Source organism: Ranitomeya imitator, chromosome 1, assembly GCF_032444005.1.
Source record: "Ranitomeya imitator isolate aRanImi1 chromosome 1, aRanImi1.pri, whole genome shotgun sequence".
Classification (NCBI taxonomy): Eukaryota; Metazoa; Chordata; class Amphibia; order Anura; family Dendrobatidae; genus Ranitomeya; species Ranitomeya imitator.
In genome coordinates this window covers 1,116,255,110-1,116,267,716 of record NC_091282.1, presented here as the reverse complement: position 1 = coordinate 1,116,267,716, position 12,607 = coordinate 1,116,255,110, and the positions used below count along the sequence as shown (strand labels likewise).

General features: G+C 43.2%; 1 protein-coding gene across 2 annotated transcripts in view; it reads left to right on the top strand.

Annotated features, from left to right (window-relative positions):
* ZDHHC2 (zinc finger DHHC-type palmitoyltransferase 2) overlaps positions 1 to 10,479 on the top strand; it is a 168,591-nt gene extending 158,112 nt beyond the window's left edge. For both annotated transcript variants that reach the window (XM_069744415.1, XM_069744416.1), the window contains 4 exons: positions 376 to 468; positions 2,618 to 2,730; positions 9,887 to 9,957; positions 10,034 to 10,479. In XM_069744415.1, the coding sequence (XP_069600516.1) occupies positions 376 to 468; positions 2,618 to 2,730; positions 9,887 to 9,927 (247 nt within the window). In that variant the 3' untranslated portion in view covers positions 9,928 to 9,957; positions 10,034 to 10,479. The remainder of the gene's footprint in view (positions 1 to 375; positions 469 to 2,617; positions 2,731 to 9,886; positions 9,958 to 10,033) is intronic.
* The last annotated feature ends 2,128 nt before the right edge of the window (positions 10,480 to 12,607 follow it).

Sequence of the window (12,607 nt, the reverse complement as noted above, 5' to 3'; positions counted from 1 at the left end):
GGGATTTCCAGGACAGACAGACAGAAAGACAGACAGACGGAAAAACCCTTAGGCAATTATATATATAGATGTATATATATAGATATATATTTTTTAAATGTAGTTAATGTTTTGTAGAAAGTCTACGTTTTTTTTTCTTTGGATATCTAGTCTGCGGGGATCCTGGGGTACTTTGGCTGCTGTGAGACTACAACTGTGATCTAGATTATAGTTACTAAAATTGGCACAAATGGTTTTCTGGTTTTCTTCTCTTCCCCGGTGTCATATTCTTTGACTCTTTTTCAGCTTTTCCAGCGAGATATATATGGGCCCCAATTAATTATTACATTGTCATCGTGTCATTATTATTTCATATAATGAACTTCTTCTCTGCAGCTTAGGTGATGGCTGTTCATTTCCTACTTGTCTGGTGAACCAGGATCCCGAGCAAGCATCCACACCTTCTGGAACCAATGTTGCAACGAAAAGGTAGCTCTCCGCTCCACCCTTTAATATATTGTCACTATGTGTCCTGACACTGGCAAAATTATCCATATCCTAAAGAAAAAAACCCTCACCCCACAAGAGCCTAGTATTATTAATAATCTAGTGAAGTATGTGGGTATTATACATTCAGTGCATATAGGAAGACACATTGGTTCAAGGATTTTACTTCTTTGTGAATATCTAAAAGGGTTAATCCAATACCACATATTACTTATCCTCAAGACAGGTAAGAAATGTATGATAGGTGGCTGTCCAACCGCTGGGATCCCCAACGATCTCAAGAACAGGGCTCCCATGTAAATGGAGAGGTAGTGTGCGTTTATGACCGCGATCCCATTCACTTCTACGTTAGTGATAGTGCACACGTGTGACCAACGTTCGGTGGTGGTCATGCATGAGCACTGCCACTCCATACAACGGGGGACATAGGACCCCGCATCTTATCAGTTGGATTCCGCTGATCATACTTTTATCATTTATCCTGTGGATAACTAAAAAATAATGTTGATGAGACAACCCCGTTAAAAGGTGTTTTTTTTTTACTTTTTCCATTTTATTATCTGCATTATACAGTGCAATAAAAAGGAGATTTGCAGACCACTAATAATTTATTTCTAAGGAGTGTAAAGTGCTACACCTAATGTAAAATGTTAATAGACTTACTCTTCTAATGGGCTCCACATCATCGCAGAGACCAGCATTTATCTGCCACAGTCACATGGGGAAAAGTGGCACATCGCCGCTCTGGGATGGCACCAGGAAGTGGCATCACTGCTCCGTTGTCGGCCACCGTGCTAAAATGTAGTCATACTTCAATGTATTAAATGCTCAGCATTTACATTGAAGACTCCATTCCTGACATTCGGGGGCTTTCTGTCTGAATTTAATTGGATAAATGTTTACGGTTTTTAATATTGTGATATTCAAACCTGCAAGCATTGCACTGATGAAAGGACGCTGGAGGTAGGTAGCCCCCATACCCCTTTATCCACTGCTCTCCCATCCTCTAGTGTTACTCTGGGTACTAACTGTAGTTGCTGATGAGTAGGCAGTGCCACGGGTAGTTTCCACTTTAGCGCCCATATTATATTACATTCCCACCCACCATTGGTCCCTAGATTATTCCTCTCACCTTCCCACTATCCCCGAACACACGCGCCATCTCCCAAAGCCAGCAATAAATGACAGCGCCTGTAACAGACGCTTCACATTCGCCTTTTGTCTCCTTGCACCAATCTTTATTACCATTACTGGGAAGATATGGAGGATCTTTACGCTCTCTCACACCTGCACATTTTAGTTTAGCATTTCAAAGGGTGTTGACATGTTCCAGACAAAATTGTCTGATATTTGCTGCCCGATCCAGGGACGTCATGTATCAGAGGCTGGCGGTGTGATCTCAGCCATATCTGAAATCATGCAGCCAGTGTCTGATACATGCTGCCCGTGGATCGGGCAGTATGTATCAGCTGTTAGGTTCCCTTTAAAGAAATATGAATCAGACAGTTCCCTCACAATGTACCTTGCCTCCCTCTTTATGGTCAATTCCCCAGTTTTCATTTTTCATTGGTAAACATACCAGTCATAGTAACCTATAGACCCCTCTATATCTCATCACCTGCTGTTCTCCCTCCTTCTAAACAACTGTGTGTTACAAGCAGAGCCCACAAGGACATTGCCCGTGCCTTGCTGCTCCCGTGCCACTCATTTTGTATTCGCAAAATATGGTTAATGAAATAAAACGAAGAGCCGATCACCAAAACCTCAGGCTCTGTATCTTGGTTTGGCCAAACATCGCTTCGTTCAGGAATAATAGATGGTGACAGTGGGCCAGATGTAGCAAAACTTGTGCAAAATGATTTAAAAAATTAAAGTAGAGACCTGATTTGCAGACAAATACCTTTTTTTGCACTTGTGTTGATGCATCGCCCTCATTTTTCCTGTGCGGAGAGACCCTGTACGTAGTCACATGACGGCATGAACTGGGATAGAAGAAGATGCATAAATACAGTCTGTGTTCTCTTTTGGCCTAAAGCATGGTAGTGAGGACCTAAGACTTAGAGTCTGGAATTTATGTACATTAAAATTGCAGTTTTACATGGTAATATTACGTTTTCATTTTCTACACTAGTGTGGACAACCATCAGTTCCCAGCCAAACCTCTGCGTGAGTCTCAGAGTCACCTGCTGACTAACACCGAGTCTTGGACTGAGAGCAGCTGCAATGAGGAAAAGGGGAAAGTGGGTAAGGTGTCAAAGACCTCGCTACAGTGTCTGGTGCGGTAGAAAACACTACGGCCCCGATCCATCAAAATCAGCGTTGTTCCCGCAGAGCTTGATGAGAAGATAAACTGGAGTCAAATGCTTCCAAACTTGGCACAACCCTTTTAATGCGTCTTTCTAAAGGACATTCATTCCCTATACTCAAAGATAGGGGTAAATGTCTAAACACGGGGGTCCATTCTCTAGGAGACTGGCTACATCCGATAGCCCTATTGACATTGAATCAACCTCTTCATTCAGATTGCTCCACCACGCAGCTGTTCGATGAGGAGGAACAGGACACTTTGGTGTGACAGGGATGGCTTAGTGAGGCAACCCTCTAACTGCTGGTCAGCTCATCTGACTTAAAAAAAAAAACCAACACATATAAACACATAAACACACATAAAACACATAAAAAACAGAAATCATTTAGTGTCCACTGCAGCCTGCTGGGTAAAATGTTTCTCTATTAACAAGTAAGAAATTACTGCCATAACTTTGTTCCAGTTACTGGCAAGGCCTTCTTGAAATACTGCTCACAATTTTGCACAAATGTGGCTTGCACAAAAATTTGTGATATTTTTACAATGGTAAAACTGGTGATCAGGAAAGATACATTCCCACCTTGTGTTTTAGCAAAGCCTGACCTGCCCATCACATCTCACGTATGTTCAGTCGTTCATCCATCATAAGGATTGTATTATCTGGGTAATTGACAGACAGTGGGAGATCTGATGCATCACTTGTCTGTACGGCCTATACATGAGCAGGGTCACAACAACACACGCACTGGAAGAAAACACTGGGGCAGATTTACCAAGCTGTCTTTCATCATGAACGTTGGTAAATTAGTGAGCCATGATGGATGTATACTTCATGCTTATCATACAGGTACTGTCCGTACAGGAGTCCGACTGACATACCCAGCCTAGCTCCTTCGGAAACTGTGGCAAATGATGAGAAGACCAGTCCTTGCAGTTTAACCCCTTAGATGCTTTTGTCAATAGTGACAGTGGCATCTAAGGGATATCGATTACATGGTCAAATCCTGCAAAAATCCAAACCCTTAGATAGTTCTGTCAATGGATACATTAAAAAGTTACATTACAATAAAAGTATTTATTGCAGAAAATATTAAAACATTAAAAAATATATAAAATTCGCATTCCTATAATTATAACGACCTGTAGAATAAACCTACCAAAATGTAAACACTGTAAATTTTTTTTTGCAAATTAAAGGGTTATGCTTTCCATGATCCCCTCCTCAAAAATATAATAAAAAGTTTTTCAATACATATGTACCCCAAAGTTTTACCATTAAATATGACCACAAAATATGAGCTCATGTATGGCTGCATCGACTGAAAGAGTCAGCAGCTATGGCTCTATAAAAAAAATCTGTTGTTAAAATAGAGGTGTCATAATTAGTTAAAGGAAAACCTTCTCAATTGCTCATAACAACCAATCACTGAGTGGCTTTTTTTAAAAAATGTTTCCTCTGATTGACTGCTGCTCGGTGTTGGGTCATTGCGGGCAACACATCTGGGGGGTTTAGAGGAAATATTAAAAGTGGATTATAGAATATGAGATCTGTGAATTTGAGGGTGCGGGTTAATAACTAATCTTTTATACCCCAAGTTCATTACTTCCACTCAACTCCCTCTCTGAACATTGGCCAGCCTGTTGATTTTGTTGCAGGAGACTTTTCTCCACTAAAATTTCATGGAATGTGTAGCTAAATATCCTCCACAGATGTTGGTGCATGCCATGTTAGAAAGTTGTGCTTGCGCCATGCTATCTAACAGGAAAACCCTGTTCTACTTCTGGCAGTCATTTATCAGTAATGATCATTTGCTGCCCAGGCCAACACGCTAGTGTGTGAACAATGCCAAGGGTCCTGTTACATCAACCATATTAATCTGGTTTGGCAAAGGTTCATGTCGCACATCGGATCGAGCATTTTGGTATACTGTTCTGTGCACCAGTCCAAGGAGATATAATCCCAGCACTAATACGCAGCTGTATCGTCTTGGGGGTGTGTGTACACATTATATATATATATATAACTTGGCCTTTCTGGCATAACGATAAAACAAAAGATAACGTATAGCAGAGTCCGTACAAGTGTGGGACTCGCCCGCTCAGAACCCCATAAGTCTTCTGCTCCACCTGGAGCTACGGTTTGGAGACTTCTCTCTCCAAACACACAACAGACAAAAACACCTAGTAGTTGGACATTTAACATCCCCAGCCGCACCCTTGAGGTGGAGATATGGTGAGTAGGCGTCCCACCCATCTCTTACAACTACTCACAAATAACTCAAACCCTTGTAATGGCTGGTTAACCCCTAAGCACACAGCATGCTGGAGAGAAACTTACGGGAATCACAGAATCACATCACGGAAGATGGCAACCTCCGTGACACATATTGCTTGGGTATTGCCTGGGTCCATTGACCTCAGCCGGGTAATTTTCTGAAATCAGATTGGTTTCTAACACACAAAAGTAATGCAATGAGCGTTCATGAAACGTGGTCTGTCCATCCAGTCTGATGTATCTGTAATTGTTCATCCATCATAAGGATTGTATTATGTGGCTGACTGATCCGACGGCACTGGAAGAATGCTATCCATATCACTCTATTTTGTACTTGAATAGGCCATATATTTGTTTGTTAAGGGTCAGGAGTTTGTGGCAGCGGATTCAGCGGTACAATATTTTTTGCATTTGACATTGTCACTGGCCTCAGTAAAGCACGGCATTAACCTCTGGAGTGCAGAGCTCTGCAGATTGTATTGTGCTTGACATTCACTGTGCAGCTGATGCTTTTTCTGTTCTCACAAACATCAGTACCGCTCTCCTAAGCAGAAAGCTCGAAATATCCATTCACTTGTATTTTGTATACATTTAGAAGCTTAGGACACTGAGTGATAATGGTGACCCATTAATATGAACGTACAATTCTATCTACTAGTAAAGTGTACCCATCTTTATACTATAAACTACAGGATATGTAGTATATATGGAATCAGATATGGACTGACCTTGATCAGGTCTCCAAGCTGCAAAGGATGAGAGCCAAAAAGAAATGCCTCACAGCCCGGTGGAAGAGCAAAACACTTCAAGCTGTGCAAGTCTGATCATACACATCACTTGGTTTCTTTTCCATCCAAATAGTCAGACTATTTGATTTTAGTCGATTTTAATCTCAGTAGCCCACTCCAAGAATGTAAAATTACACTGGGGCTCAAGTATTAAAGCCAAATAACTTTTAGAAGGAAACTTAGGTGCAAACCTAGGCCTCGTATATACTGGCTGACTTGTAGCATTAAACGAGCACCAATGGACTATATGTACAAGTAGCCTATGGTTGTAAATGAGTGTAAATGGGCCCTTAGACAGTCGAACACGCTTCCAAAGCACACAGAGCGATTAGTGGATTGTTTTGTGTATGCAGACTATCCTTGTTCTCGGCAGCACAGGATTATTTATCTTGCTTCTTGGCAGTACAAAATCTTTTAAGTCAGTGGATGAACATTTTACTGATTTGTTGGGTGATTTGCAGCCTATTTTCACCATCTGATTATCGAGAAAATGTGTTCCAGTGCCAAAAGTTTTATTTTTTTTATGTTCAACACAAAAACCTAATTTTAATAGGCTATTTTTCTAATAATACTTTCCCTTTAAGATGCAAATTTATCATGTACATGACTGTAAAAATTAGTCAAGAGCTATATATGGTTTTGACAGATAGCACTCTTCCCCATGTTATTCTAAGGGGCCCATGTCCGATTTTTTCCTTTGACCAAGTGGTCCGATTATGGCTCACATTTGATATTCGGATTGTGATCTGCTCACACTCTAATTAGCATGATCATCCCGATTCTCTCGGATGAGAGACAGTTGTGTGACCTAATGCTGAGTGATACACATGACCCATCTTTACACTGACTGGTATCATACCATTTGTTAGTTGTCTTATTTTTCTCCACAAAGTTACAGCAAATTTTGTGGATCCATCGTAGCAGGAAACTGTGATCGGGGCATCTTCTTTTCTCATCCCATTTCTTGGATATATAACACCCCAGGTAACCGGTTGTTACAGTGATGTTGCCTTCCTTTCGGGGAGGGCGATATCACGCTTGGAGGCAGGAAGGATTTTCTTTACCAGGTAACGCACCCACATTCAACACATTCCGAATCCAGGCCAGAAGAGGGAGCTCTGAACCCGGATTCAGGGGAGCTTCACTGGCTTTAAGTGTTCTGGTCTGGAGGAGGAGTTAGGCAGTTGGTCCAGGGAGACCAAAGAGAGCAGTCTGGAACAGTGAGAGGGAAAGGAGAGGAGAGCAGACAGAGAAGCCGTTCAGCCAGGACTGAGCTGCCGCTCCAGGAAAGGAAGTGAACCCGAGGGGTTGAAAGTGGTGGAGCTACTGAGGAAAGGAGCACAGTGGAGAAGGAAAGGGGCTCAGAGGGGAACTGTGACCGGGCACCCCAAGAGCCGAAGCGCAGGAACCGGGCACCGGGAGCCCAAGGCTGTGTTGTACTCCAGGACACACAGCAGAACCGGAAAGCATAGAACTGTATTTCATTTGCCCACACCACATTTAAAGGTGAAGCAGCACCTGAAGAGCCCGGGTCATGACGGAGAGCCTATAAAACGGCTCAAGTTGCCCACCATACAGGTAACTGTCCCAGAACAGGAGAGAGGGGACTTTGCCAGCAGCTACAGGCAGCAGAGACCTTGCACACTAGCGCGGGTAGGAAGGCTTACGAACCTCACCTGGAAGAGGGATTCACTATTACCTCCAGGCCAGCCGGGCTATATCACCACCTGTTCCTGGTACCCTAGACTGTGGACTGCTACTGTCAGTAAACCAGGTAAAGACTTTACAACTTTGTGTCCTCCACTTATTTGCCAGCATACACCATCCTTGCCCATACACCTTGGGAGCCCTGGGGAGCCCGCTTCACCTGTGGGAAGCGCCACCATTTTGCTGCAACAACATCACCCCAGAGGACCCCTTTAAGCAGCGTCGGTCCCCTCTGACCGAGAACCACAGGTGGCGTCACGAACACAAACTTTAATACAAAACCCTTTAAAAGACCTTCCCCTTTAATTGAGTGCCCAGGGCCACGGACTGGGTCGCAGCCACCGTGACATCCCCTTTAAGTGCAACTGGACCCGGTACCGAGTAGCCCCATTGCCCTGGTGGGCGACTCAGATACATCATATCCACATGACACATCAAATGAAAAAAACATGTACAAAATGCATACATTTTAGCACAAAGCATGAATTCTCACAAATCTACCTTTATAAATCAGCCTTGATGATACTCATGAGTTTTTACAAATTTTTTTGAGTATTTTTTTCATGCTGTCGTTGATCTGTGCTGATGGGGAAAATGCATAGAGCGTGCAGCATTTAAAGAAATGGCAATGCTCTAAAAAATGCAGTTTGTGGAGAATTTTATATCTCCTATTTACAGATAATATCTGGCAACTTAAAAAAATGTTCAAACATCCATCTCATTGCTGAACTGACTAAACAGGTCCTTCTGCCTCATCTGGGATCAGACCGGTGTAACCTTGTCTGTGTTGTAGGGTAGTGTCCATTACACTGGCAGAATGCTGATCCGATGAAGAACAGCCCAAATAATGTCATCAGTCTTGCTAATATTTGCTCTGTCTAGCCAGATGGTAGAAAGCTCTGACCTGAACGTCCTACAAGTAGGAGCATAACGCCGTGGACATGAATATTATTCTCTGTACGCGGTATGGTCTGTGTCTGAGGCCTCACAATGTTTGCTGATCAGACCGCTAGAACAGACTGTACCGGATTCTGTCCGCCATGTAAATGATTGCGGAGTATATTCCTCACTGTATACAGCACAGTATTGCGGATGACTCAGTGGCGGTAGTTTCATATCTCAGCATGATTGATATATATATAATTTAATAGAGTCAATCTGATCATGTTCTTCAGTGGAGCAAACAGAATATTATTTTCACATGACAGACAAGCATCCATTGGAGAGAAGACAGTGAAATGAATGTTAGGAATTTTTGCATAATTTTTCCCAAAATGAGACTGGCTGTTCATCTGAGTCCTAAAATAGAGAATCCACAAAATTATTTTTTATTTGTTTAGTTTAACTGTATGCTTTAGTTTGAAAAAGCATGTGAACCCACACTTTTTTCGTGGACAGAGAGCAAATTTAAAGGGGTTGTCCACTTTTAGAAAACTTTGGCATGCCGACTCATTGTAAAAAGATAAACTGCACTTGTCCTCCCAAGGTCCAGCTCTGCATCTCTGGCGCTGCCCCAGTGATTGTGTATTGGTGGAAGTGGTCATGTCACATTGAAAGTGCTGCAGCCAATCACAGCGATCAGCGGATCTCACAATCAAGACTGCACCAGCCACTCAATGATTGGCTGCATTGCTGTCAATGTTGCAACACTGCTGCAGCCACACAACAGAGATCACTGCAGCATTGTGCAGTTTATCTTTTTACAACAATCTTTAAGCCTCATTGACTTCAAGCAATTAAGGTAGGTTCAAATGGGGGAAAGATTACTTCCAGATTTCCATATGTATAATCCTCATTAGAATACTGTAGAGTTTCCAGACTTGTCTCCTATCGAGCACATCTGGGACATCGTTTGTTGGCAAAGGTAGCTGCCAGCAGCGGATCTTGATGATTTTCCCCATTGCATTCAGCGAGGTAGAATATTCCTCAGACCACCATTAATAACCTCACTGATAGCAGCCGAGACGTGTAAGCGCGGGTATTCTTCTGCACCTGGTGGTCATATTTGATACTCAAGAAATTGAAATAGTTTGAAAATTTTATTTTCATTTTTCCATTATTTACATAATTAACATGTATATCCATCCTGAGATTTCCATAATTTCATGACTTTCTTCTTGGTGTTGCACTTTCAGCGTTGAGGAGTGCACATTTTTACAATAAAGAAGGCTGTCTCTTAATTCATGCTGCCCGTGATTCGGGGGCACAAATCACGGGTTCCCTTTGATTATCACGTGTCCCCACTTTCTATCAGTTGACATCCGTGCTGTACAATACACGGGCCGGACAGCTAATTCATCTTTCCATTACTCTTTCTTCCAGGTATGAGTAACCCAGCGTTGACCATTGAGAAGGAAACCTAGCTCTATGGAAGTTCTGCGAAGGGTTAAGAAGTAAGAGACTAAGATAATGCAATACATCAGCAGCCGCTCGGTGGGTACATGGTACTAAATAATGTGCTCTCTGTAGGCTTACAGACCGGGGCAGATGCACATGTGAGGGAGAAGTCATGCAATCATTGGCTAGCTTTACATCCGTTTCCAAAGATGACAGCACCTGATTGGCTCTTTCCATTACCGCTAAAACCCATGCAGAAGCCCGTGGTATACTGCGTCCAGCAGGGAATGTGAGCGGAAGTGATGGAAGAAGAGGAATCCTTTGTAGTACACTGTCGGCAGTCCTGTGTTGTATGCAATGTAAGGTTGTATTTTACCGTGTTTATGATATTATAGCACAAACAGCATATTCGTCATTCCTCCTCCAGAAGGAACGTTCTTCTAGATTTCTTGAATGCAAAGTACTTTTTGAAAAGATTGATGGCAGCGTATTTTATATGTAAAGGAACCAGTATTTATCTAAATAAAGAGGCCAATGACATGTTATGGATGATCTCATTAAATAACATCCAAACCATCCGAGTCCAGATTTCGTTATTGACTAGGAAAGAGGACCACCCGCCAAACATAAGCGCTACAGACCAATAGTGTTCATTGGATCCACACGTTCTTCCCCATAATGGTCTCTGATATTTTTCACTGGGCGTCCAGCCTACCATCGTTTGGTATGGAAGGCTCTAGCAGTTACTGTGTCCTACAATTTTTGATATTTGATGAGGACCAGTCAACTCTCACATATTTTTGGTGGATACAGACATTTTTCATAAAATAACAATTCTACTGTGCCGTTCCTTTATTATTCCTGTATGTAAATGTATAAAAATGATGACAACTGGGTGCTGCCATTCTCCTTTACACACTGACATGTCCCTATCATGTCTGACCCTGTATAATCAGTACTATTAATACCCAGTTATCAAGTTTATATACAGTATTTTGAGGCTTAATAACAGAGGGACTGCACAACTTAAAGAAAAGGTGTTCCAGAAAAAAAAAAAAAAACAGGGATTTTTGTGTTACTCACCGTAAAATCCTTTTCTCCGAGTCATTCATTGGGGGACACAGGACTGTGGGTGTATGCTATTGCCGCCAGGAGGCTGACACTAAGTAGACAAAAAAAAAGTTAGCTCCTCCTCCATAGTATACACCTTGACACTGGCCCTGACAGCTCCAGTTTGGTGCACAAGCAGTAGGAGATAGAGAAAACAAAACAGCATTAGAGCAAAGACAACATGTCTAGAATAATACTACAGTCTGAACAACCCCGTAGAAAAAAAAAAACAAGAAGAAATAGGGAAGGAGCTGTGTCCCCCAATGAATGACTCGGAGAAAAGGATTTTACGGTGAGTAACACAAAAATCCCTGTTTCTCCATCGTCTCATTGGGGGACACAGGACTGTGGGATGTCCCAAAGCAGTCCCAGGGTGGGAAGAAGACTCACTGGAACAAACCCTTAGGCACTTACCGCCTATAGGTGCGATACCGCAGCCTGAAGAATTTTTCTTCCCAAACTTGCATCAGCAGAGGCCTGAGTGTGGATATTATAATGCTTAGAGAAAGTGTGCAGGCTGGACCAAGTTGCTGCTTTGCAAACCTGTTCTGCTGAAGCTTGGTGCCGAAGTGCCCAGGAAGCCCCTACCGCTCGAGTAGAGAGTGCCCGGATCCCAGCCGGGATGGCTGCACCCTTGATGCGGTAGGCCTCCTGAATGGTGGCTCGTATCCATCTGGCTAAGGTCGACCTAGAGGCTGCGAATCCCTTTCTGTGACCCACAGGAAGAACGAACAGGACATCAGTCTGTCGAAAAGAAGTGGTCCGAGAAACATATCTTCTCAGCGCTCTCACCAGGTCCAGAGTATGGAGAGCTTTTTCCACACGGTGTGAAGGTGCAGGACAAAAAGAAGGCAAGACTATGTCCTCATTGATGTGAAACGAGGAAACTACCTTTGGCAGAAAAGAGGGAACTGGTCTTAATACTACCTTATCCTGATGAAATTGCAGAAACGGCGACTGGCAGGACAAGGCCGCCAATTCCGACACTCGCCTAATGGAGGTTATGGCTACCAAAAACAAAACCTTCCAAGAAAGATACGTTAAAGAAACTTCTTGGAGGGGCTCAAATGGGGCTTCCTGAAGAGCGCTCAAGACCAGATTAAGGTCCCAAGCTTCTAGCGGGGCTCTGTAAGGGGGGACCATGTGAGAGACTCCCTGCAAAAAAGTCTTGACCTGTGAAATGGTAGCAATCCTGCGCTGGAAAAGAACCGATAAGGCTGATATTTGCCTCCTAAGGGTACTTGGAGCGAGACCTGAGTCTAAACCAGCTTGGAGAAAATATTAGGAACGGAGAACCGTAAAGGAGGAAGACCCTTCTTCCTGCACCACGAGAGAAAAACTTTCCAGGTGTGGTGGTAAATGGCGCAGAAACCGTCTTTCGAGCATTAATCATAGTGGAAGCTACCTTTTGAGAAAAACCGGCCTGGGTCAGAATCCAAGATTCAACGGCCAAGCCGTCAAACGCAGGGCCCCTAAGTTCTGGTGGAATATCGGCCCCTGCGACAGAAGATCTGGCCGCATCAGCTGAACGAGGTCCGCGTACCATGACCTCCGAGGCCAATCTGGGGCGACTAGAATTGCCGGAACTCCCTCTAT